Consider the following 25,886-nt stretch of genomic DNA (forward strand, 5'->3'; position numbering starts at 1 on the left):
CTGCCCCGAGCGGGGGTGGGGGTGGGGGTGGGGTGACACGGACCTCCTCGGAGAGCAGGAACTTCCCGAACTCCAGGTGGTGCCGCTCCAGGATGGAGGAGCCGTGGAGCTTGGCCAGGGGGTTCTGGGATCTGCGGCGGAGGTTGGCTGGGTCAGAGGCCCGCAGCGGGCTGGGGGCGCCCCCGTGCTTCCCGCGGCGCGAGCTCCGCGCAGCCCCCGCCCCCGGCGCCTACTTCATCTGGTACAGGTTGTTGGTGCCGCGGTGGTCGATGTCGTGGCACAGGCCCGCCGTCACCATGGCGAAGGCCTCCAGGTCCGTGTAGTAGCTCTTCAGCTTGCCCGTCTGCGGACACAGGCACCGGCTCTCGGCCTCCGCCCGCCCCAGGGGTCGGACCCCCCTCCCACAGGGCGCCCGGCCGGCCGCGCACCGTGAGCAGCGTGAACATGGTCTGGGCCACGTTGAAGCCGTGGCGCCAGTTGTGGTAGGTGATCCTCCGGTACCCTTTGCTCACGGAGAACAGGAAGCGCACCAGGACCTAGGGGAGGCCGCTGGGCTGAGCACCGCGGGCCCAGGCCTGGGGGGTGGAGGGGTGGCCGCCGAGGCCCAGGCTCTAGGGTCCAGATGGGTCTGACGGCACCCCGCAGGCACCGCTTGCACGCGCGCGCGCGCGTGTGTGTGTGTGTGTGTGTGTGCGCGTGTTTGTGTGTGACCCCGGCGGGGGCCCCGGGCGCCACGAGAAGCAATAACGCGTCCTCGGTGACTTTGAGGGTCAGAAAAGGATTCTGAAATCGAAGCAATTCTATTAATAATTTCTGTACTTCTTTCTTTGTGTTTCCCTTCAGTATGTAGGGAAGCGGCTTCTGAGGCCGCCAGCGTGCACCCGTTCCCAGGGGAGCGAGAGGCAGGCTGCTCCTCACTGGAGGAGGGGAGCGGGCTCCCTGGGGAGTGAGGTGGAGGCGGGGGGTGCTCCGAGGGGCTCTCCGCGTTCACCTGGCGGCCTGGGACGCCCGCTACCGACCCCCATCCACCTGCGCCCACACATCCCCTCGTCCTGCATTTCCTCTGGGCACCTGTGCGCGCCCTGCAGGCCCCGGACCTCTGACCACTCGTGACCACTCTTGGGGCTCAGACCTGGGACCCCTCGCCCTGCCCCCCACCTCCTGAGGAATCTGGAACTTGCGGACCACGCCCAGCTCGTAGTACATCTGGATGCCGCACTTGACCAGCTCCAGCTCCGTGCACTCCAGGTCCGAGAAGTGGAACTCGTAGATGTCGAACTTGCTTGGCCCCGGCAGCACCTCCTTCTGTGGGTGGACGGCGGGCTGAGGGGGGCAGGCTGGGCTGTGCCCCTCCCAGCATCCTCTGTGCACCTCAGACGCCCCGGGAGCGTGGGGACAGCTGCCCTTCCTGCGGGGGGGACACTCACATGCCTGTGGTCCCCGGCCCCACCAGGACAGCAGGGGCGGGGACACCCCAGGCACACAGCTCCCCGGGATGGAGAGGGCTCCCGCCCCTCGGGCCTCCAGGGTCCACCTGAGGGGTGGGGGTCAGATTCTGACCAAGAGTATTCCCAGCTCATCCTCCTCACAGTCCGCAGGCTCCTTCCCCAGGCGCTCCCTCGTTGGCTAGGGGGTAAGGGGGCCCGTCAGATGGAGTGAGCCGCCCCCTCGTGGGGGGGACGGGGCCCCTGGGGGGGTACAGGGCCCCTGTGTGGGGAATGGTCCCTTGTGGGGGGGAACAGGGCCCCTGGGGGGGAATGGTCTCTTTTGGGGGGGACAGGGCCCCTGGGGGATGGGGCCCCTCGTGGGGGGGATGGGGCTCCTGGGGGCGGGACGGGGCCCCTCGTGGGGGGGACGGGGCCCCTTGTGGGGGGACGGGGCCCCTCATGGCGGGGACGGGGCGACAGCACCCCCTGCGCCCCTCCTGGGGGCCCAAGGTGGCTTCTGGCACAAGCCGATTGGAAGCCCCAGCCGCAGCCTCAGAGGTAGGTGACGGTGCAGGCAGCGGCTGCCCTTCCCTGGGTCCGTCCCGGCCTCCCCGGCACATGGACGACGCCTGCGGGAGGCCAGCACGCAGATGACCGCCACCCGCTCGGGCCCGGGACGCAGGGAAGGGACAGCCGCTGGCTGCGCGGAGCCTGTGGGCCGCCAGGGGGGCTCGGGGCTCGCCCACAGCCTCCCTCCCCCCGCGGGATGGCCTGCCTCCCCTCTGGGCAGAAGGGGCCGCGGGCGACAGGAGTGGTACCAGGATCAGCTGGATTTCGTCCTTGTCGCATCTCACGTGGTACAGGACCATGTCCTGGGCGATGTCCTTGCGGTTCTCCAGCTTGTTCATCTTGTCGTAGGTGTCGGTGTTCAGTACCGACCAGCCCAGGAACTGAGTGAGGGACTGCGGGCAGAGCGGCGGTGCCACCACCCGTGGGCGCGTCCTCGGGCCGCAGGCGGAAGGCGGCGAGGGCTCCCCCGCTGTGCCCGTGTCCCCCCCGGGGCCACCCCGAGTCGCGCTTTACCTCCATGAGGACCTCATCCTGCTCATCGAAGGGCTTCCCGTCCTTCCTGTTGTAGAACGTGGCAACCCCCACGATCTCCTCCTTCTTATTGACGATGGGCATGGAGAGGACGTTCTTGATGACCCAGCCCGAGTCGTCCAGGGGCCCTTCCTGCAGGGAGAGGCGTCAGGGTGCCCGCCACGCTGCTTGCGGCCCGGCCCGTCACCCAGCGGGCACGAGCCATGTCCTCTGCCCCCAGGCGGCAGTGAGGGCTCAGGGTTCCTGTGGGCTCGGCACCCCACCTCCACCCCGTGCCCAGGAGCTCCGGGTCCGGGGGTTTGCGCCGGGACCTCTCCCACGGGCCCCAGCTGAGGCTACGTGCCCAGCAGGTGGCTCCAGGGCATGGGTCCCGTGGTCACGCAGGCTCCCTGGCTCCGAAGGCTCCAGCCCGGTTGGCCCTCTGCCCCTAACGCTCTCAGTCCTCGGGAGTGGGGCCTTGCTGTCCCTCTGCCGGCCCCACGAGTGGTGCAACTGTTCCCGACTCGCGGCCCCAGAGCCCTGGCCGGTCCCGGGAGAGGTCTTGGAGACCAAGGCCAGTGGCGTGGCCCCGCTGACTCGGGCCCTGCCCAGAGGAGCCGGCCCCACGGGAGGCCCCTTCCAGCCGGGCCGCGCACCCACTGCAGCCACCGCACCCACCCGCACCGCGGGGCATGCGGGCCGCCTTGGCCCTGGAGGTTTGGAGGTGGTTTCTTGAGCAAACGCTGCTTCGGTGCAGCCTTGCGGAACCACAGCGTCTTCCTGCCGAGCATGACACGTGTCCTGCAAGGAGGGGGGGACGTACCTGGAACGTGAACATCTCGTCCGCGGCGGTGTTCATGATGTTACAGATCTGGAAGAGGACGGGGACACTACTCGCCTGGCGCGCCCTCCGCAGTGGAGGTGGCGGGCGGGGCGGGAGGGGCCCCCAGACTCACAAAGCCGCTTTCTGCCACGTAGGTCGGAAGGCCGCTGGCCAAGGCCCAGTGGTCGGCGGGGGGCGAGCTGCGGGGAGAGCAGGGCGTCGGGCCGGGCTGCGGTTCAGGGCTCTGGGTGTCCGTGTATTCCCTTTCCGGAGCTCCGGGGCGGTGGGAAGCTCAAGGGCCGTGCCCCGGGAGACTCGGAGGAGGCAGGGTGAGGTTTGGGGTGTCTGAGCCGCTCGTCCTGCCTCTGCTACACGGAGGCCCCTCAGCCTGTCGGAGCCCCCCTTCCACTGGAGGAGTGCCTGGAGCTCAGCGTTGGTCCCCTGGCCCGCCGGCCCGCCCCTCGGGAGCCCAGTCCCTTTGTGGGACCTGCAGGGTGGGGTCCTCGCAGGCTCGTGGGGTCTTGGGGCCACACGGCCAGCAGCTCTCCCCAGTCTCGCTGGTTTGCAGCCCGGCCCTGCCCCCCACCCAGCCACGTTCCTTCTGGGACGGGTTTCCCATCCCCTCCCGCCCTACGGGCCGTGCCTTCTGTCCCCCCAAACCCCCCCACCCCGGCCTGTGTGGCTGGGTGAGCTAAGAAGCGACCCTGAGGGATGTAAAGGTCAGTTGCTGCTGGCGGGGCCACCTGGATGGCTCACCTGGGCCCCTGGAGGTCCACCCTGGCCGTCACGGTGTCTCCCGCCCTCCCTCCCCGTCCTGCGCACCCCACAGCCGAGGGAGCACCCCCGGGAGGCTGCTGAATCCATGTGGTGACTCCCCGAGGCCCACCCAGCAGGGGTCTGGGGTGCCCGCCCCCGCTGGCCCTTCTCGTAAAATCCTGGCACTTACGGGATGACCTTGATGTCCTCCTTGCCATGGAGGATGTAGTCGATGACCTTGTAGAAGACGATTTCCTGGGAAAGGACCGCTGCGGTGGTGAGCGGCCCAGGGCCAGGCCACAGAGGGAAGCCCCCGGAGGGGAGGGGCCCCCCAGTGTCCGCCCAGACGTGCACACGCACCTCACCAACACAGCTATGCACAACCTGCACGTGCACACGGGGAAGTGCACACATGCGCCCACGCCGTTACATACGACCACACACGCAGACCACCCCCCGACACTCGTGGGACACACGCACGTTCTCTGTCCCGCTCAAGCCCACACACAAGCTGGGTCCACTCCCCCTTCACATGGACGCACACGGCCCACTGTACACACACATGCACACACACACACAACCGTGGCAGGTCATGGTCACAGCCACGCCACGTGCAGGGCCTCTTCTACACCCTTGGCACACGGCGCTGTGAGGAAGGCATCTACCGCCCTCATGGGGAAGGTGGGGACACTGAGGCATGGCCGGGCGGGGTAGTGTGCCGCAGATTGGACACACAGTAAGTGGCAGATACCTCTGCCCACGCTTCCATGCCCTTTTCACCCCGCCTCTCTCATGCACAGGCACACGCGCGTGCACACATGTCTACACGGTTCCTCACGGAGCTGCTACAGGGACTCAGGGTAGGACACAGGACAGATGCTGGTCGTCCCAGAGAGGCTGACAACCTTCCCCTGGAGAACAGCCCCCGCCTCCCGCCCCCGAGCAGCGAGCAGCGGCTGGAGCCAGGGGCAGCACAAGCGCTCAGAGCCTCCCTCCCACGCCCACGCTGCTCAGGCTGCGCCTTGCCCCTCCTCCCCGACTCACACGGCCGTCGGGTGTGCGTGGGCCCGAGTACGGCTGCGCTTCTCCCATCAGCACAGGCCACACGTCAAAGAATTCCTGAGCAGAGACAGGAGGGACAGACGGTCAGTGAGGCAGCACTGCGGCGGCGCGGCGCCAGGAGGAGCACGGGCCTCACCTTCTCCTTGGTCATGTCCAGGAGGCCCACGGAGTAGCGGTCACAGTTCAGGTAGGCCCGCACCGTGTAGAAGGCCTTGTGGAACTGCCTCTCGATGTCCGTCAGCTCCTCAAACACTTTGTTGGCCGACCACAGCAGCACCTGCGGGGCACACCTGTGAGCCTGTGGCCACACCCCCTACGCACACCTGGGGAAGCACAGCAGCACTTGGGGGCACACCTGTGAGCCTGTGCCCCCCCCTCCACGCACACATGGGGAGCACAGCAACACCTGGGGCACACCTGTGAGCCTGTCGCTCCCCTCCACGCACACCTGGGGGGCACAGCAGTACTTGGGGCACACCTGTGAGCCTGTGGTCCCCCTCCACACACACCTGGGGAGCACAGCAGCACCTGGAGGCACACCTGTGAGCCTGTGGCCACCTCCCCTTCCACGCACATCCGGGTAAGCACAGCAGCACCTGGGGGCACACCTGTGAGCCTGTGGCCACTTTCACCTCCACACACACCTGGGGAAGCACAGCAGCACCTGGAGGCACACCTGTGAGCGTGTGGCCACACCCCCCAAGCACACTTGGGGAGCACAGCAGCACCTGGGGGCACAGCAGCACCTGGGTGTGAACTGTCACTCCCCCCCAACACGTACACACGCGTGGGACCGCAGAGGTCCGGAGCCACCCTGGCGGGTGGGTGAGTGGGGGGGCGGCTGCATGAAGGGTGAAGGCGGAACTCTGAGCAGCCCACCTCCCCCATCAGCCTGAGAGGCCGCGTCTTGGGAATGGGCATTCGTCGCGTTCCACCATAGAACGGCTCGAGGGTGGCGGTTCAAGGACCTGCTCCGTGAGCCTTGGCCTGCCCAGGTCGTCGGCCCGCGGGTCACTGGCCAGGCCCAGAGGAACCCCGTGAGGCCCGCCCTCCAGGCCGCCGCACTCGCCTCCCCGCTACCTTCCGGCCGTAGGGCATGTCGCCTGGTGCCAGGGCCTCCTTGCACGGCTGCCCCCAGCCCCTCGCAGACCCCCTGCTGTCCCAGGCAAGAATGGGCCCTGGAGACCCCTGTACCCCGGAGCGCTCTCACCAGGAGGCAGCGCAGCTCCCACGCCCCCGCCCCCCCCCCCCGCAAGGTTCCTGGAGACCTGATCCACCCACTACCCCCCGTGGCTGGAGGAGGCTTTTCTGGTGGCCTGGCCCTGCCCCTCTCTGCCCATCAGTGTCCAAGGCCCATGGCCCTCCCATGTGCCCTCGGCACGCACTCCGAGTGGCCACAGGGCCTTTGCACAAGCTCTGTCCTCTGCCTTTGCAGCACTTCTCCAAGGCGTCCTCACCTCGGAGTCTGAGCCTAAAGCCGTTTTGGGGGGGGCCGGTGCTCGGCAGCTGCCCCACACGCTGCTCCACTCTGAGCGGCCGGCGAGGGCTGCCCACCCCGCACAGGCTCGGGAGGCCGGGTGGTGCCGCGGTTCCGGATCGCAGTGCTGGGCACCGAGACCTCGCACCTGCGTGCGCGCTGGCCCCACGGACGCCGTGCAGCTCGGCACTCTGGGGCGTGAGGTCCGGTCCCGGGCCGGCAGCTGCCTGAGCACGGATACACGGGGCAGCGTGGACCCACAGCCGCTCACGCACTGCTCAGGGCCCCCCTCCGTGCTGCTGGCCCGCACCCCAGTCCTGGGGGCTCTGGGACACAGGATGCTTCGCCCTCCCCCGACGTGGCGAGGGGGCCACCCATCTGCTTCTCCTCAGCTGACTGCCAGGCCTCGGTCTCCCCACCCGTAAAGTGGGGACAGTGACGTTCGCCCCTCAGGGTGCTGGGAAGAAGACTGGAGGACGAGTCAGGCTTCCCCGAGAGCCCCCCACGAGCAGTGCGAGCATGTCTTGGGGGCCTTTCCAAGCGCCTTCATCCCGGGCGTCTAACCCCCACGTGCCCCCTGGGCCCCTGCGGACGGCGCTCAGGTTAGGACGGTGAGGATGGGGAAGCCCGGCTGGGGGAGGCCGAGGGGCCAGCGGCGTCGGACAGCCTGTCCCCGGGAGGAAGATGCACAGCACGGCACCCAAGGGCGACCCTCCGTGACTCCCCGCCCCGGCCCATCCCTCCCTCCCGCACCACCCCCCCCCCCCCGCCCGGCCTGCTCCAGTCGGGCCTGCGCTGGCCTCTGCTCTGAAGCAGGTTCTCTCCTGGCCCTGAGGACGTCGGGGCTCCATGGCTGGGCCACACGTCCAGCAGCCCGGCTCACCGGGGGCTGCAGCCGCCCCCGCCGTTTCCTTCTTTAACTTTCCCAGCCGAGTCTGGCACACGCAGTAAGCGTTGAGGTGGGACACCGCGGGATGAACCTTCACATCTGTGGAGTCAGGATCTAGGACCAGCGCCCTCCCTGAGCCTGCCGCCGCTCGTCTGAGCTCCACCCCCTGGACTGTTCTGGAACTTGGTCTAGGTGTCTTCATGTGCTGCCTGTGCTGTGTCACTGTGTGGTGGCTCTTCCTGACTCTCCTGGGGCCTGGGCCTCCTGGACGGCCTCTCAAGCACTGCCTCGACCCCAGCCTGGGGCCTTCTGAGCCTGCTCCTGCCCTTCCCGCCCCGGGACGCCAGGCCAAGGAGACCCCGGCATCGGCTGACACCCTCCGTGTTGCCTGGTAGAGAGGAGCAGGCCAGGGCCCTCAGGGTCAGTGGACGGGGCTCAGGCTTACTTGCTTGCGTTTCTTAAGCAGCCTCCACGCCCAGCAGGGAGCTCAACGCAGAGCTTGAACTCAAGGTCTTGAGGTCAAGACTGGAGCCGAGATCAAGAGTTAGACGCCTAACCGGCTGCGCCAAACCCAGCTTCTTAAGTGAAATCTCATCTTTAAAATATAGGAAACTTGTTGATTCACAATAGGGCCTCACCTGGCTCACCAAGGGCCTCTTGCCTTCTCCCGTCCCCTCCTTTAGGGTGCAAGTCACACCTCATCTCCTGGACCTCGGCCCCTCCCTGGGGAGGGGTCACCCCTTCCTGACATCAGCACCCAGCACACCAGCGCCACCACATGTCACGTGAACCAAACACCAGGTGGCCGACGGGCCCGGAGCCATGATCCGCGGGGTGCTGCGGCCCTGCTCTTCATGGACTTGTGCTCCGACATGAACCTGGGGGCAGCGGTGACCTCAGAAACAAAGGGGCGGACAACAGAGGCCTGCATGGCCTCCTGGAGGGGAGTGCTGCCTAGTGAGGCCTGACCCACACTCCCCCTTCAGGAGGCGTCAGGATGCCTTCATCGTTTCCTTGCTATTTCACTAGAGTTCACCATTATCCATGCTCCTGGGGTGATTTGTCATGGGAAGGTGGTCTGTACTACGGCACATCCTCCCCAACTCTGTCCAGGGCCATCACGCGGGGGCCGCCGCCAAGTCGGCTGGCACTGCCCAGCGGGGAGAGGCGTGCCTGCCCCTCCTGGCTGCTTCCTGACTTCTGAACGTTTCTCCTCGGGCACAGGACAAGAATATGGGGCCAGCAGCTGAGCCCTGGGCTGTCCACATGGCCTCCTGAGATTGTCCGGTCCTGGAAGGGCGGTGCCTGTCTTGTGGTCTTCAAGTGAGCCGCAGGCCGCGGGCAGCCTAGCAGGTGGAAGAGGACAGAGTCCTGTCCGGTGGGGCCCTTCATCCAGCTTCTGGCGCCCTGTGGCCCGCTGGACAGTGGGAGTCACTCTGCTAAAACTGACCAGTCACTTGACTCAGTAGATTTCTCATGGAGAAATTCCAGCATCCGTGGCTGCACCTAATGTTGACCTTGTTGCTTCTGTCACTTCTGACCAAATGGCTTCGACGCTTCCGGAAAGGGACTGACAGGAGCCCCTGCGTGGAGTGTGCCAGAAGGGTGGTCAGGGCTGAGGGGCCAGGGCCCTGCTGAGTGGCTGTGAGGACCCTGGAGAGCTGCGAGGTCGGAGAGGAGGGGCCCTGTTCTCCAGCACGCGGAGGCCAGGGGGAGGCAGCCGCAGGCTTGACGGCAACTGCGCAGGGGCGGTCCCTGGTCACTACGGACCTTTCTCCCCGAAGGTGTGTGAGGGACAGCCCTGTGCTTCGGGCAACTTATTTACGGTTAAAATGTTGCTCATGGTATGAGGTGTCAGAAACAGCTTTCTGCCCAGACGGGGGGATGTCTGAGCAGGAAGTCAAGGCACATGGAGAGCCGCGGACGCCCACCTCGAAGTCCCCCTGGAGCCCTGGCCGGAAGCCCTCCGTGCATGCATGCGTGTGGTCCGAGGGGCCAGAAACCTCGCCTTCCAGGTAGCCCTTGGTTCCCAGGCGCTGGCAATTCATTTGCCGGAATGATACTCATTACCTGGTTTAGAGCTGGGGTAACTGGACGACAGAACAGACAAAAATCCGAGTCTTAGGATTCCCTTCTGTGTGGGGGCGGCGGGCAGCTAGGACACGATCAAAATGAGCAGCCGTTCAGCTTGTTACAAGATATGAGTAGACCGAGGGAACAGGAGAGCAGCGCTGGATGTGGAGCTGGGGCGGGGGGTGCCCTGCAGAGGAGCTGCACAGTGTGTGGAAGCTGTTCCTGGCAGAGGGACCCCATGGGGACGATGGCTGGGGTGGAGCGGGGGGTGGGGAAAGTCAGAGGAGAGGAGGGGACTGCATGGGAGCCCCTGAGGCCACCCAGTGACGTGACCCAAGTTTTCCAAGCATAGCTCTGACTCCTGAGTCAGGGTGCAGGAGCAGAAGGACCCTGAGATGTGTCAGTGACAGTAGCAGACAGAGCCCTGATTATATTTATAAAGGGGAGTGGGGGTAGTTGGACACTGAAGTGGGGGCTCAGGACACAACAGACAGATAATTAAAAACCTGGCTTCCCCTGGAGGAAACTGCACCCCTCCCTCGACCTGGGCAACACCCAGTGGGGGAACGTGTGTGTGGTCAGGGCCAAGAAAACGCTCTCAGACTTACACCTACAATGTATGGGGTTGGATTTGAATCCTGGCCCGAGGCCACTGTTTGGAGATGCTGCTGATAAGAGTTGGGGAAATGTCCTCAAAGCAATTCTGGGGCCTGACTGAGAGGAAGCTGCATTTATCCACTTCTGGGAGAAGAGGGGGCCACAGGGCAAGGGCAGAATGAGAGCAACTCAGCCCGTCAGCCCTAAGGGAGGGGGGCCAGACCTTGCCAGGGCAGAGGGATACACAGAGACAGTGTTTGAAGAGATAAGGGCTGGAAACCCTCTGAATTTGATGAAATACATGAATGTGAACTAAGAAGTTCAACAAACTCCAAATGAGATGAACTAAAAACACCGACACCAAGACACATTATAATCAACTATCAAAAGCCAAGACAAAGAGAACCTTGAAAACAGTGAGGAAGGTGACTTGTCACACACAAGGCTCCTGAGGTTGTCTGCAGATTTCTTACAAGAAATTTTGGAGGTCAGAATAGGTTGACATAATCAAAGTCAAAGAAAAAGCTAAAATCAAAGGTAAAAGAAAAAAAAACCCTGTCGACCAAGAATCTTATATCCGCCAAGCTGTCCTTCAAAACTGAGAGAGAAATCAAGACATTCCCAGGTAAACAGAAGCTGAGGGCATTTGCCACCACTAGACCTTCCCTGCAAGAAATGTTAAAGGGAGTCCTGCAGTGGAAATGAAAGGACATAAGATGGACTCAAAGCTGTATGAAGAAATGAAGATTTCAATAAAGGTAAGTACATGGGCCATTATAAAAGCTAGTATTGTTATGAGAACTAAAGCTAGAAAACATAGCTGAAATAAAGAAGACATAAATAAATTGACATGCTTTAGTCATGAAGTGGAAGACTTAATATTGCTACAATATCAATATCACTTAAAGTGACCTAGAGATTCAATGTAATCCCTATGAAAATCTCAATGATGTTTTTGCAGAAATAAAAAAAAAAAACAACAACAATCCATCCTTAAGTTCATGTGGAATCTCAAGGGTCCTAAATAGCCAATCTCGGAAAAGAAGAACAAGGAGGAGGACTTATACTTCCTGAATTCAAGACTTGCTACAAAATTACCTTAATCAAAACATTATAATACTGACATAAAGACAGACATAGAGATCCATGGAATGGAATAGAAAGTTCAAAAATAAACCCTCACATAAATGGTCAAATGATTTTCAACAAAGGTGTCAAGATCATTCACTGGGGGAAAAGATAGTCTTTGAACAAATGGTATTGGGAAAACTGGATATTTCCATGCAAAATAATTAAGGTGGATCCTTACCTCACATCTTTTGCAAAAATTAACTAAAAATGAAGGATCTAAATATAAGGCCGAAAACTACAAAACTCTTAAAAGAAAATGTAGGACAAAAGCTTCTTGGTACTGAGTTTGGGATGAAGGCATAGTCAACAAAAGAAAAAAATTGGACTTTCTGAAAATTAAAACTTCCGTGCATCAAAGGTAAAAAGGGCAGCCCACAGAATGAGAGAGAATATTTGTAAATCATATATCTTGTAAGGGGTGAATATGCAGAAAATGTAAAGAATCCCTAAAACTTAACAACAAAAATGAGTTTTTGTTGCCCAAATGGGTGAAGGACTTGAACAGACATTCCAAAGAAGATACACAGATGGCCAATACTCACATGAAAGAATGATCAACATTACTGATCATTAGGGCAATGCACACTCGAACTGCAATGAAGTACCACCTCACACCCATTAGTGTGCTACCATAGAAACACACAGGAAATAACAAGTGCTGGAGAGGGTGTGGAGAAATTGGAACCCTGTGCACTGTTGGTGAAAATGGAAAATGGTGCCACCACTGTGGAAAACAGTATGAAAGTTTCTCAAAAAATTAAAACTAGAATGACCTAGCAATTCCACACCTGGGTGTGTACAAAAGAGCTGAAAGCAGTGTCTCAAAGGGATGTTTGTGCACTCCGATTTATAACGATGCTATTCACAGTAGTTAAAGTGTGGAAGGAAACCGACGTCCACTGATGGACGTAACGATAGCAAAATGTAGTCTCTCCAGACAACGGAATGTTATTTAGTCTTAAAAGAAAGAAATTTGGATACCTGCCACAAAATGGACGAACCTCAAGGACTTTATGTGAAATGAAACAAGTTAGTCACAAAAAGACAGATGCCGTAAGCTTCCACTTACACAGGGTACTTTGAGTAGCCAGAAGCACAGAGACAGAGGGTAGGGTGATGGGTGCCAGGGCCTGGGGACAAGGGCACTGGGGCATTAGTATTTAATGAGGATAGAGTTTCAGTTTGGGAATATGCGGAGAGTTCGGGAGACGGATGCTGGAGTTGGTTACACAATATGAATGTACCTAATACGACTGAACTGTAGACTTGGTTAAGACAGTAAATTTTATGTCTTTTACCAAAATAAAAATAATTAGAAAAAAAGTAAAGAGATGGAGAAATACTATAGCATGCTCGTGCCAATCAGAAGAAAGCTGGAGTAGCTGCATCTGTTGTAGACAAAGCAGACTTTAGAAGAAGGAAAACTGTCAGCGGTAAAAAGGGACAGTACATAATGACAGGGGGGGCATTTCTCCAAGGAGAGAGCACCCTTGCTGCGTATGCACCTAGCAAGCTGGTAGAATTGGGGGAGCAGTAGATAAACCCGCGAGCTGGCCAACTTCTGCGCGCTTCTGTCACTAATTGATAGACCTGGCGGGCAGAAAATCAGTGAGAGGTGAGCTAAACAGCTCTGGAGATAACGGACATCAACAGACCCCGCATCCAACAACAGCTGAATACATGTTCTTTCACGGTCACATGGAGCACTCACCCAAATAGACCATATTCTGGGCCATAAAACACATCTTAACATATGTAAAACAATAAAAATAATAAGGAATATATTTTCATAAAACAGTAGAATTATACTAGAGATCAGAAATTAAACAGAAAGTAGCTGGAAAATTCCAAAATATATGAAACAGAACTCTTCTAAATAATACATGGGTCAGGGCAGCCCCGGGGGGCTCAGCGGTTTAGAGCCACCTTCGGCCCAGGGCCTCATCCTGAGGCCCCGGGATCGAGTCCCACCTCAGGCTCCCTGCATGGAGCCTGTGTCTCTGCCTCTGTCTCTGTCTCTGTCTCTGTATCTCTCATGAATAAATAAATAAAATATTTAAAAAAAATAATACATGGGTCAAAGAAGAATTCTCGAAAGAAATTTATAGAGTTTGAGCTAAATGAAAAAAAAATACAGCTTATTAAAATTTGTGGGATGTAGTGAAAGCGGTGCTTAGAGGGATGTTTACAACATTAAATGGACAGAGGGGATTAGAGGAGGATAATATTAGGAGGATAGAGGATTAGAGGAGAAGCAAGACCTGAAATCAATAATCTAATTTTAGGAAACTAGAAAAGGAAAATCAATTTAAGCCTAAAGCAAGCAGAAGAAAAAAAAATAATAAACACTAAGAACAACACTGAGCCCCCAAATGTGACAACTTAGATTAAATGAATTTTTCAATGCTTTGAAAGATATAAACTACCAACAGCCATATAAGGGGAAATGGAATAATCTGAACAGAAGCATATGTATTAAAAATATTGGAATAATAATCTCCCAAAAAGAAAGCACTGGTCCTTGACGAATTCATTGATCAAGGGAAGAAATTACATAAGAAATTACACCAAATTCAGTACAATCTCTTTCAAAGAATAGAAGCAGAGGGAACACCTCTTAACCCATTCTACGAAGCCAGCATTACCTAATACCAAAACCAGATAGAGACATCACGAGAAAGAAAAACTATAGACCAAAATGTCTTATCAACATAGATGCAAAAAATCTCCATAAAATATTAGCAAAACCAATCCAATAATGTATAAAAATAAGTACATTACATGACTAAGTGGGATTTATCTCAGGTATACAAAGCTGGCTCAACATTTGAAAATCAATTAATTTAATCTACCACAGGGCAGCCCTGGTGGCTCAGCCGTTTAGCGCCTCCTTCAGACTGGGGCCTGATCCTGGGGATCCGGGATCGAGTCCCACATCGGGCTCCCTGCAGGGAGCCTGCTTCTCCCTCGGCCTGTGTCTCTGCCTCTCTCTCTCTCCCTGTGTCTCTCATGAATAAATAAATAAAATCTTAAAAAAAAAGTACTCTACCGCATTAGCAGGCTAAAGAAGGAAAAAGTAACATGATCGTATCAATCGATGGAGAACAAGCATTTGACAAAAATCCAGCACTCATTCAGAATAGAAACTCTATGCCAAACAGAAATAAGCTTCCTTAGATAGATGAAAATTCTACAAAACCCTTTAGTGAGCATCAAACTTAATGGTGAGAAACTGGATGTTTCCCCCTAGTATTGGGAATAAGGCAACGATGTCCCCTCTCACTGCTCATATTCAACGGAAGTCCTAGCAAGTGCAGTAAAATAAAAAAGAAAAGAAATACTATATATATTGATTGGAAGGGAAGGAATAAAACTGTCTGCCTGCAGATGACGTGATTGTCTATGTGAAAATACCAAGGAATCAATTTAAAAAAACCTTCCTGCAACTAATAAGTGATTGTTTTAAGGTCACAGGATACAAGGTTAATATATGAAAGTCAGTCACTTTTCTTTACATTCATCAATACCTAATTGGAACTTGAAATCAACAACACAGAACCACTTACATTAGCATAAAAATGAAATACTAAGGTACAAATTAACAAATGCAGTCCCATCTAAAATATCAGCAAGCTGTTTTGTGGGGATAAACAAACTGATTTTAAAGTCTGTGTGGAAAGTCACCCCCCCCCCCCCATGGAATAGCCAGTATAATACTACAGGAAAAAAATTTAGAGAATTGATATTTCTGATTTCAGGACTATAAAGCTAAAATGATCAAGACTCTATGGTATTAGTGAAAAAATAGATGCATACATCAATAAAACAACAGAGAACCCAGAAATAGACCCACATAACTGTAGTTTGATGAAGAAACAAAGGCAATTCAATGGAGAAAGGATAATTTTTGCACAATTTGACATCCATATGCTAACAAGTGTATCTAGACCCAGACCTGACACCTTTTATAAATATTAATTCATGGACCTAACTATAAAACACAAAACTATAAAACTCCTAGAAGACGACATAGAAGAAAATATGGGTGACCTTGAATTTGGCAATGAAGTTTTTAAAAAACTCTGCTATTTTAATTCCAGTTAGCATACAGTCTATCTTAGTTTCAGGTGTACGATGCAGTGATTGAACTTCCATACAACAGCGATGCTCACCCCTGCAAGCGCCCTCCTTAATCCCCAATACCTCTCTCACCTACCCCCCACCTCCCCTCGGGGAACCATCAGTGTGTTCCCTGTTTTTGTTTCCTCCCTCTTTTTTTCCTCTTTGCTTGTTTCTTTTATTTTTTAAATTCCATATATAAGTGAAATCACGTGGTATTTTTCTCTGACTTCTTTTGTTCAGCAATATGCTCTCCAACCGTGTCATTGGAAGGGGCAAGATTTCATTCTTTGTATAGCTGAATAATATTCCATTATATCTATCAGCTGTCTCACATCTACTTTATCCATTCACCTATAGATGGACGTGGTAATGAGTTTTAAGATAGAACACTTAACTACACTTTATGAAGAAAACAATAATTAATTGGACTTCATTAAAATTTAAAACTCCTGGGGTCGCCTAGGTGGCTCAGCGGTTGAGCATCTGCCTTTGGCTCAGGTCGTGACCCCGGAGTTCTGGGATCGAGTCCCGCATCGGGCTCCCCTCAGGGAGCCTGCTTCTCCCTCTGCCTGTGTCTCTGCCTCTCTCTCCTCTCTCTGTGACTATCATGAATAAATAAATAAATAAATCTTTAAAAAAAAAAGAATAAGATATATAGATGGCAGATAAATATATGAAAAGATGCTCAATAGCATTCATCATTAGGGAGTTATAAATTAAAACAAAAATGAGATACACTTATTGGAAAGACTAAGATCCAAGTAACTGACAAGGATCCAGAGCGACAGGAATTCTCATTCCTCGATGATGGGAATGCAAAGTGGCACAGTTGCTTTTTGGCGGTTCCTCACAAAGCTAAGTAACAGTTATACCATATTATCCAGCGCTCCTCGCACTCCTTGGTATATACTCAACTGAACTGAAAAGTTACATGCTACAAAAACCTGCACACAAATGTTTATAGCAATTTTACTCATAATTGCCCCAAACTGGAAGCAATCAAGGTGTCCTTTCATAGGTGAATGTGATTCATCCACACAATGGAATATTATTCAGCACTCAAAAGAAATGAGCTATCAAGCCATAAAAAGACATAGAAGAATCTTAAATGCATTTTAAGGGAAAAAAACCAACCTGCAAAAGCTATACACGGCATGGTTCTAACTCTATGACTTTCTGGAAAAGGCAAAGCTGGAGACAGCCAAAGTTCGGTGCAGGTGGGGAGGGAGAGATGAGCGGGTGGAGCGTGGGGGATGTTCAGGGCAGTGAGGTCACTCTGTGTGATGCTGTAATTGTGTGTCCCTGTCATGATGCATTTGTTAAGGCCTCTAGAAATTTCCAGCACAAAGGGTGAGCCTTCACACGTGCGCATAAACCAGTCACTTAGCGGTTGGGGGATTCCACGAAGGAATGCAGACTTGACGAGAGAATCAAACCACCATCTGAAAGCACCTCGCTGAAGGAGGCGAGAAAGGATGTGATCGAAGCATTTTTGGAAATAAGCAGTCTGTAAGACTAAAGACAACGGGGCTGCACATGAACACTGTCTTCCGCTTGGTAAGATGTGTCCCGTGGGGACGGCCTAGCGAGTGGGTTCTCGCTGTGCACCCACTGCGACTGAGCACTTGGTGAGTGAGCAGAACGACGGGAGCGGGTAGGGGCGGCGGGTGGGGGGGGCAACTCGAGTCCCAGCAAGCGGGGAGGCCAGGGCCACCTGCGCGGTGACCGGCCCAGCGAGAGCTCGGGTTGACCTCACGCGGATTCACAGTCACACGTGGAAGTACTTGCAGATGTGTGTGTGCGTGGGCTGGCGCGCACGTGGGCCTCCTTCCCTGTGAGCCACGGGACCCGGAGAGGCCACCTTGGTGGCAGGGAGGCGCCCGGCCCTTGGTTCCCCAGACCCTCCCCGGTGCGGGCAGCGGGGCTCCTTGGGGAACTGCTGGGTCAGGGCTAGGCCGCAAACACGGGTGCGTTGGGGCATCCGGTCGCGCCAGAAAGTAAGTGCCCCCCCCCGCCCCAGACAACACACCTGCCCGCCCCCCAGCCCACAAACAGAAGCCCGGGGCGCTGGCTTATGTGCCACGCCCCAGGCCCACGGAGAGGCTCCCGCAGCTGCAGACGGGCCAGGCGAGGAGCGGAGCCCCAGGCTGACGGCTTCCACCCCACACCCGACCCGCAGCCTGATGTAACCAGGGGAGAAGCAAATCAATAGAAGGGCGAAGGGAGCCGGACCCCGGCAGAGGCGCCTGTTCCTGAGCGGGGCTCACCGCCGCCCCCCGCAAGGCACCGTAGCCCGCAGCCCTCCAGCTGCCCCCGCTGCCCCAGCCCTGCCTGAGCAGCCCCAGCCGCCGATTCTGAAGGCCTCGGGCCATGTTCTTCCTCTGCCCGGGGGTCGTCGGGTCCTCCCCAAGGGTCCTCCCGCTGCCCCCTTAGCACAGCCATGCCCCGGGCAGGTATCTTTCCCAGAGGCTTTTTTTTTCTTCCCCAACCAGTGGGGCTGCCTATGACCCCAGACCCCTGCTCAGGCTGCCCCTCCTGCACAGGAGCCTCTCCTCCTGTGAAGCGGATTTCTAGCCCACGGCCAGGATGCACAGAGCATTTGCAGACAGAGCAGAAAGCGGGGTGGGTGGAGCGACCAGGGCACCCTCCAGATCTGCTGAGGCTCAGCCCAGGGCCGCATCTCAGCTTCCCCGGCCCCCGTGGACAGGAGCCGCCTTCTCCCCGCCCCCCGTGGACCGAGGCCGGAGGACACAGCTCACTGCCCGCGGGCTCTACACCCATCCTCGCACCGGCCGCCTCGCTCCCATCAGGCCCCACCCCGTCCTCGTGGGTGCGCAGGTACCTGGCCTCGGCGCGTCTCGCAGTTGTGAAGGTAGCTCAGGTGGTAGATCTTCAGGTTTAAGGTGCCGAAGTTCAGGTACTTCAGAAAAACCTGCAGCAGGCATTAGAATAGCAGGAGTTAGAAACCCCGGTGGCTTTCAGGTGTTCAGGTGTGCGAGGCGGAGACGCTGGCTGCCTGGCCCAGTGGCCTCCCGGGCAGCAAGCTTGGCAGGGGCCGGCGGGGGGGCAGGACCCAAGGGGGGCGGCGGGAAGAAACCCACGGGGGGTGGGACCCACGGAGGCGGGACCCGGGGGGGTACCTACGGCGGGGGGCTGGGAAGAGACCCACGGGGGCAGAACCCACGGAGGTGGGAAGAGACCCACGGGGGTGGGACCCATGGGAAGAGACCCATGGGGGGCGGGACCCATGGGGGGACACCCACGGGCGGAACCCACAGGGGGCAGGAAGAGACCCACGGGGGGGAAGACCCATGGGGGCGGGACCCACAGGGGGCGGGGCGGGCCCCATGGGAAGAGACCCACGGCACAGGGGGTGCAGAGCCTGCGGCTGGGTGCGAGCTCACAGCCGCGGGGCGTGGGGGGACTGGGCCGGGGTGGCCGCGGACACTCACGTCTTCGTCCTCGCTTGTGAAACACGGGCCGTCGAGCTTGTTCAGGGCCATGATGACAGCCACCACGTCCTTGCCGTTCATGATGGGTGTGGCCAGGATGTTCCTGGTCTCGTAGCCGGTCAGCTCATCGGCGAAGGGGCTGAAGTGGGGGCACTGGGGCAGGAGGAGGGAAGGGAGGCGGTCAGCCTGTGGGCCCGGGCTCCCGCCCCGTGGGGCAGCCCCGAGCTCCGCCGAGGCCCGGCCGGGGCATCAGGCGCCCCCGCAGGATGAGAACGCGGCCTGTGGCTGTTCCCGTGGCTGCAGCCCTCTCCTCCCCATTGGAGCCCATGACCCCAGGCCTCGAGCACACACTCTCCTGAGGCCTCACAGGCTGGGGCTGGGCCTGGCTGGGTCCTGCCGCCATCTGGCCAAGGCAGCTTCGGAGTTACCCCTGGAGTCTGTGTCCCTGGCCCAACCCGAAGCCCCTTCTAGCTCAGGGTGCCCTCTCCTCTCACCCCCACAGGCTCCTCCCCAAAACTGTGTTGGCTGCATAAAGGGAGAGTGTGAGTCACGTGGAGGGTCCCTGCCGATCCCCTGGGGCCATGCTCCGCCAGCGTCTGCTCCATGGGGTCCGTAGATGGGGCCTTTGTCCACTTGTGGCCCCTGGGCGGGTCCTGCTAGTCTTAGAGTTGCTCTGGGGGCCTCTCCTTGACTGGGGGCTGGTTGAGGGGCTCTTCTGTTGTGTCTCTACAGGGAACGGGTCAGCTGGGCTTGGCCTTGACCCCGGTGAGGCCCCTCGGGGTGACAAGGACTCTGTGCTTCAGAGTGGATGTGACTCCCGCTCCACCCTCTGACTTCCCGGGGCTGATATTTATTTGCGTGGGGCCCGAGTGACCAGACGCAGAGCTGCAGTGGACGGCTCAGACTTGGACTTCCTGGGTAGGGCCTGGGCCTACCACCATGTGACCCCCAGCAAGGATGGGATGACCCCCGTGCCCGCTCCTCCCCGGTCAGCGTGGGTGGAGTGAGGAAACCCCTGTAAATGCTTCCTACATTTTGTTATTATTATTTGCTGTTAGGGGAGCTCTTGCGGGTTTACTCGAGGACTGTCGGTCCCGTAGCAGACAGAGGGGTGACTGACCCCCGTGACTTCCCGTGCCCGCTCTGTGGCCCGGCCTCCATGTGGCCCAAGGGGGCCGCGTCCACCGTCCAGCCTCCATTGCAGGGGCAGCTGGGCCACAGTTCGGGCCAATGGGAGGTCAGGCCCCCGCATTCCACGTTCGTGACCTCTCTGGTGTCCTGGGCACCCACCGCTCCGTGGCTCTGCTGCCCTGGCCACGCGGCCCAGTCTCCCGGCAGACGTTCCTTGCTGCCTGGCAGCGGCCATCTGGGGTCCTGCACAGCGTGCCCTGCTCCCAGGCACCCCACGCTGTGCCAGACACCCCCTCGGGTCCCGCCGCACTGGGGCCTTCACGCCGTGGCCTGGGGCTGCAGCCTCTCCCTGGAGGCTGCTCATCGGCTCCCGAAGCCCACATGCACGGTGAGGGGAGCCTCAGGTCAAGAGCAGGCTCTGGCCAGGAGCTGTGCTCTCTGAGCAACGTTGCCCAAGGCCTGGGGTCACCTGCATTCCACACGCTCGTACCCTACCCCGGCTGCTCTACTGAATCAGACCCTGCGGTCCCAGAGCCTCGCCCAGGGCCCCAACCCCCTGGAGGGCAGCGGACGATGCTCAGGCTCCGGAGTCCTGGAACCAGAGTGTCTGAATAGGAGCAGCCCCAGGCCCATTGCACCCTAAGCCTCATTCCCAGAACATCTGTGCTCTCAGGCCCCCCATTCCAGGAGTTGGAACTCACCCATCACCCCAGGGAAAGGACCCTGCTGTCACCTTGGCACCTCCTGCCGCCTCAGGCTCAGCAGGTCTAGGGGTCCTGTGACTGCTCTAAAGCGCCTCCAACTCTGTCCCCACTGCCTGGACCCTCGTCATTGCTCACCTGCAGCACCCACCCTCCTGGCCCGTCTGTGCCCCAATGGCCGGCCTGGTTGTGCTGCCCTCCTTCCTCTTCTGAGCTGGCCTGGCACCCAGAACTTCCCCACAAACCATGTCCCTCATGCCAGCCCAGCCTCCTTTGAGCCCACAACGGCTGGCGGCCACAACCGGGGTCTGGACACCTTGGCAACATGCAGGACCCTCGTGATGGGCTGTTTCTGGGCCCACAGCTCTTTGGAGGGGGTCAGAGATGACCACAGAGGCAGGGCCTGTGGCTGAGCTGCGGCTCCACCTCCTTCCAGAGCCTTCTCTGCCTGGCTGCCTTCCCAGGAGCCCTCGGGGGTCTCAAGAGCTGCCAAGTGGTGCTAAGGTGATGTCCTCCTCCTGCCACCACACAGCAGCCGTCCTTGCTGCCTGCGAGGGGTCCCTCCCCCGGGCACACCCTGCTCTCCAGAAACAGCCCCCATGATTTCTCATGGAGCAAGGGTGGTGCCGGAGTCCCAGTGGAGCAAGGCCCTCTGCCTCAGTCTCCCTTCTGAAGACAGTGTGCGTCCAGGAGCCTGACACTTGCATTGCTTAGGTCTTCGTGACCCACTTACTGAAAACTCGCTGTTGGGCAGATTTCGACTCTGCTGTCACTTCACCGCATCTGAGGTAAACAAGACCCGGCGCAGCCCTGAGGGTTGAGGCGCTACGGGCCTGATCCCTCGCTCACCCGGGAGAGAGCAGAGTGGCCTATCCTGGCGGAGGTGGAAGGTCTCGAGAAGCCAAGGCCTTAGGAGGGGGAGGGCACAGGACCTAGAACAGCCCTGCCACCTGAAGCGGGGGGCAGCCGGAGGACAGACCCCTGGGGCGGAGAGGCACCCCAGCCTCAGAGCAGGGAGGGGTCACGGTAGAAGGAGGGAAGGGGCGGAGGACGGCTCGGTGCACACCCCCGCTCCCCCGCCAGCTGCCTTGGCTTCCGGGTCGTTCAGGCTCCTGGCATCCCCATGCAGGGGGTGACCCATTTCTTAAAATGGAGTGAAGATGAAGCTAATCCCAGAGATTACTATATTCAGGTCGCCAGGCCCAGGGTTGTCGAGAGCAGAGAAGTTTAAGAGGATTGCCATCACTTCCTTCCCAGGCCCCAGAGCGCCTGGGGGACGTGCACGTGTCCGTGGGTCTCCCGGGAGCGGGGCCAGCCAGGGGCTCTTCAGGAGAGGCCCATCCCTGTGGGCCATCCCCTCCGGTTCCCTCACAGACAGCGCAAGGGGCTGATGGACTTAGGGCTCCTGCTCCCCCTCTCAGAGGCGGGAGGGGCCGGAGGGGCCGAGGCAGTGGCTCCTGTCCTCCCCCAGCAGGAGCTTCCTGCTCCCTCCTGGAGCCCCTCATCCCCGTGCTCCCCTTGGGGGCCTGCCCCTCACGCACACCCGAGGGGCACCTCCATCCCCTGGCCCCAGCCCCCTGGTGTCCCCCACAGGGTTCCTGGTCTCCTCGTACCTCCACACCCCCGCCTCCCCCTGCCCCTCATACAGGACCCTGAATCTCAGCTCTGTGCACTGCTGCCTACCTTTCCTGGCTAGCCTGGTCTCCCCGCGCCTCTCCTGAACCCCCAAACTTGCCGTGCCAGGAGGCAGCATGGTCCCCTAGAAGGTTGTGAGTTTGGGGCTCTGGGGCCCACTGGCCCTTCCCTTCTGGGCCTTCGCACCAGCCCCTGCTCTGACCCCTTCCTCTCCAGTCCTCTGTCCAGGGACGTCTGGGTCACGGGGGCAGCGGCCCTGCCCAGACACCCTCCCGGCCACCCCAGAGCTGGCTGTCTTCCTTTCTGCAGGCTCTGGCCCAGCCACCCCGCCCCCCCACTGCCCCAGGCTGCCTTCCTGGACGTGGAGGTGCGCACATGTCATGCAGGCTGACCCCTGGGACCTACGGGGACTCCTTGCCTGCCCCGCCCGCTGCGGCCCAGAGCCCACCTCTGTCACGTCCTGGACGTTCACCATCTTCTTGGTCTGAGCCACGTGGCCCACCACCCCAATATCCAGCGGGAAGACGATCTCCGAGTCGGGGGGCACCAGGCAGTCCTCCAGGGCGCTGCCTGGCTGCACGCTGAAGAGGCGCGTGGCGAGCTCGGCCACGCCGTTGCGCTGCCGGTACATGAACAGGCTGCAGCGGTCAGCACGCAGGATGGTGCAGAGGCGCCGCAGGATCTTGAACACCACGCGCTCCATGTTCACGCTCTCCTGCATGTCCTGCACCAGCTCGAACAGCGCCGCGCTCTCCTCCACCTGGCACAGCTCGCGGAAGCTGGCGCAGTCCGTGGGCTGCCCGTCCCCGCAGGCGCCAGCCACATGCTCGGGGCTCAGCGTCTTCCCGAAGTACTGGTCCGTGAAGTCGGGGTTCTGGTCCAGGAAGTGCTGCACCTGCTCCTCACTGAGGCTCATGGTGTCCGGCTGTCTGTCTGGAGGCACGGCCGGCCCCAGGCACTCGCACACTCCCGGCAAACACTGTCATCAGCAAAGCCTTTCTTAGCGACGATTACGAGGCCTGGGCGGACACCAGCTGACTCGCCCACGCCTGCCCCCCTTGGCCCCGGTCTAGGACGGTGCACTCAGGGCCCTGGGGCGATCAGACCCCTGGAAGGGGGGTGCTGGGGAGCAGCCCTGGGTGGGCGCAGCTGGGGGCAGGGCGCTGGCTTCCCTCAATCCTAGTCCCTCGACACCGCGCCCCTGCCTGCCTGGGACCTGCCCGAGAGTTCTGGGAGGCCTGGCCGCAGCTCCTCCCAATCTGGGGTGCTCCGACCGGCCCAGACCAGCGTGGGGCACTGCAGCCCAGCCCTAAGCCTGGAGGAGCCCTGTGCGGTGTGAGGGGTGGGGGAGTGGGGGGGGTGTCCCTGAGAGCAGCTCCGCGGCTCCCCCTCCTGGAGGGAAGTGAGGAAAGGGCATGAAGGTGGCCCAGGCCCTGGAGCCCCGGGACCGCGAGATGGGGGTTTGCAGACTTTCTCTGCTCGGTGGTGGGGGGTGGCCTCGCAGGAGGGGTTTGCACGAGAGAACAGGTCACCTGAGTGACAACAGAGCAACTCTGGTAAGAGCCGCGCCCCGCGTCAGAAGCTGTCCTCATGAATCCCCAGCGCGCACCTTCTTCCTTGGCCCGATTCCTACTTGGTGGCGCTCCCCGCACACGCAATCCACACCCATGCCGTGGGCACAGCCGTGTGTCACAGACCAGCTTGTGCCTGGGCGTCTGTGCCTCGCACAGGACCAGCGCGCCCGGCCGCAGCCACCAGCTCTGTCCCCACTGCCTGCCACCTCCGTGCAGACCAGGCTGGCGGCCCGAGGGCTTGCTCCGGTCTGAGTCTCCAGGGGCTGGAGGGCTTGTGACATCTCTCAGATGTGTGTGTGCCTGTTGTGCGCACGTGCACACCGTGTGGACTGCGGGGGCTGGGGGAGCCGTGCTGCCCGCGGCGTGAGCCCGCCGGGCCCGTCACTCAGCAGAGCGCAGTGGCCCTGGCACCCTGGGCCCAGCTTGGAGGTGGCCGCCATGGCCCTGCCCACAGCTGCCCACAGGGTGACGTGTGTGAGTGTGCACACGTGTGTGACTGGGGGCCGAGGGACTTCTGTGCTCACACACGTCTTCTCAGCACAAGCCTTGGTTGGGGGACTCTGCACGCGGGCTCTGGGCCGGCGCCTTGCAGCTGTGCTGGCCACAATGGGCCCAGCTGGCCGAGTGCCGGGCACAGGCCCTTGCGCTGCGACATTCCTGTCTCTGCTTAGTCACGCAGCAGACTCCTTTCAGGGATCTGCTCTGAACATCCCACTTTTCCTAAAAATAGTGAGTTCTGCCTGGGGACCCGGGGACAGCAGGGAGGCAGGTGCTGCACTGCTTAGATTTGGGGCTGGGGCTGGGGGTCATCTTGCTCCGAATTCAGTCCCCAGACAGCTTCTGGAGCCTTCCAGAGTATTGTCCCCAGACACTCCGAGCTGCAGTCCAAATTATGCCTGGTGTGAGGGACATGCCAATGAGCCAGCCATCTGGCTGGGCGGCCCAGGGCAGCAGGGTCTCCGGGGGGACACTTCCCAAATCCTTGGCTCACTCCACCCCCAGGCACACTCAGGGCCGCGACCCCCCTCCCTGCCTCCGTCCCCCCGCCCCTGGCAGCTGGCCCCTTCCCTGCAGGGCTGAGGGTGGGTAAGCCCACCTGCCTGAAGCCCTGGGCGGGGTGGCCCTGCTGGGGCCGGGGGCCGCCAGTGAAGGACGCACCTGCGTCTGGCAGCCGTAGGCCTAGGTCACAGCAGCGGGAGAGGCACGGCTGGGCGCTCACAGGCACCACGTACACGGGCCGGTGGGGTGGAGGGGGGCTCCCTGCGAGTGGGTGGAGCGGAGGAGGGGGCTGGCTGAGGAGTTCGGGTACCATCGTGCCACAGCCAGACACCTGGGGTGCTGGCTGGAGCAGAAGGGGGCCCAGAGCATGGGGCGCCCCCTCAGCCTTCACCATTACACGGCGTGCCCGCCAGCCCTAGCCGTGGTGCCCGCGTCACTTCACCTGCGGGTTTCCTTGCCCGGCGGCCCGCAGCGTTCGCAGGTGTGGGAGCCAGAGGCATCAGGGGTTAGCGTCTCTGAGGAGTCCTTGACCTGTGACTCACGGGGTCGTGCACGAGTACCCCCGCTGCCTCACCTGCGGGCCCAGGTAGCTGCTGAGCGACAGGCTGGCGGGATTGGCCCTGCCCTTCCTCATCCCGTGATGCCGCGGCCCTGAGCCGCCCTGAGGGGTGGGCGCCAATGCAGGTAGGGATGCGCCTGCAAGAGAAGCCTGGGGCACACGTCTGACTACACGTGTGAGGTGTGGTTGCCAGGCGTCTCTGAGGTACGCCCGTGAGCACACCCTTGAGACGCCGTCACGAGGAACGTCCGTGGGGAACACCTGGGAGGCGAGCCGGGCGGCGGGCCCACGAGATGCACCTGTCGGCCGCACCTGCCAGCCAGGCCCACAGAGAACGCTCGGGGGGGGGGGGTGTGCCCACGCACAGGGCCCATCGGAAACCACAGGTAACCTCGCCA

General features: G+C 59.5%; 1 protein-coding gene and 1 long non-coding RNA gene across 5 annotated transcripts in view; one reads left to right on the top strand and one right to left on the bottom strand.

The window, feature by feature from the left end:
• PDE6B (phosphodiesterase 6B) overlaps window positions 1-23,351 on the bottom strand; it is a 28,243-nt gene extending 4,892 nt beyond the window's left edge. Inside the window, exons 1-15 of the mRNA XM_072810189.1 lie at window positions 22,805-23,351; window positions 18,890-19,042; window positions 18,280-18,369; window positions 5,285-5,425; window positions 5,131-5,205; window positions 4,277-4,341; window positions 3,464-3,530; window positions 3,331-3,378; window positions 2,511-2,660; window positions 2,246-2,389; window positions 1,561-1,626; window positions 1,159-1,305; window positions 429-536; window positions 234-343; window positions 44-131 (exon numbers count right to left, since the gene is read on the bottom strand). Coding sequence (XP_072666290.1) covers window positions 44-131; window positions 234-343; window positions 429-536; window positions 1,159-1,305; window positions 1,561-1,626; window positions 2,246-2,389; window positions 2,511-2,660; window positions 3,331-3,378; window positions 3,464-3,530; window positions 4,277-4,341; window positions 5,131-5,205; window positions 5,285-5,425; window positions 18,280-18,369; window positions 18,890-19,042; window positions 22,805-23,272 — 1,920 coding nt within the window. The 5' untranslated portion in view covers window positions 23,273-23,351. The remainder of the gene's footprint in view (window positions 1-43; window positions 132-233; window positions 344-428; window positions 537-1,158; window positions 1,306-1,560; window positions 1,627-2,245; window positions 2,390-2,510; window positions 2,661-3,330; window positions 3,379-3,463; window positions 3,531-4,276; window positions 4,342-5,130; window positions 5,206-5,284; window positions 5,426-18,279; window positions 18,370-18,889; window positions 19,043-22,804) is intronic.
• Window positions 1,909-11,235, top strand: LOC140623705 (uncharacterized). Of its 4 annotated transcripts, none has more exons than XR_012023266.1 (3): window positions 1,909-5,335; window positions 6,040-7,227; window positions 7,555-11,235. It is a non-coding gene; the product is annotated as an uncharacterized lncRNA (long non-coding RNA). The 4 variants fall into 4 exon arrangements; XR_012023270.1 differs by having other exon boundaries at window positions 1,909-4,946; window positions 5,182-5,335; window positions 6,040-11,235; XR_012023269.1 differs by having other exon boundaries at window positions 1,909-4,363; window positions 4,887-5,335; window positions 6,040-11,235.
• Window positions 23,352-25,886: the final 2,535 nt, after the last annotated feature.

Source organism: Canis lupus, chromosome 2 (assembly GCF_048164855.1).
Source record: "Canis lupus baileyi chromosome 2, mCanLup2.hap1, whole genome shotgun sequence".
NCBI lineage: Eukaryota > Metazoa > Chordata > Mammalia > Carnivora > Canidae > Canis > Canis lupus.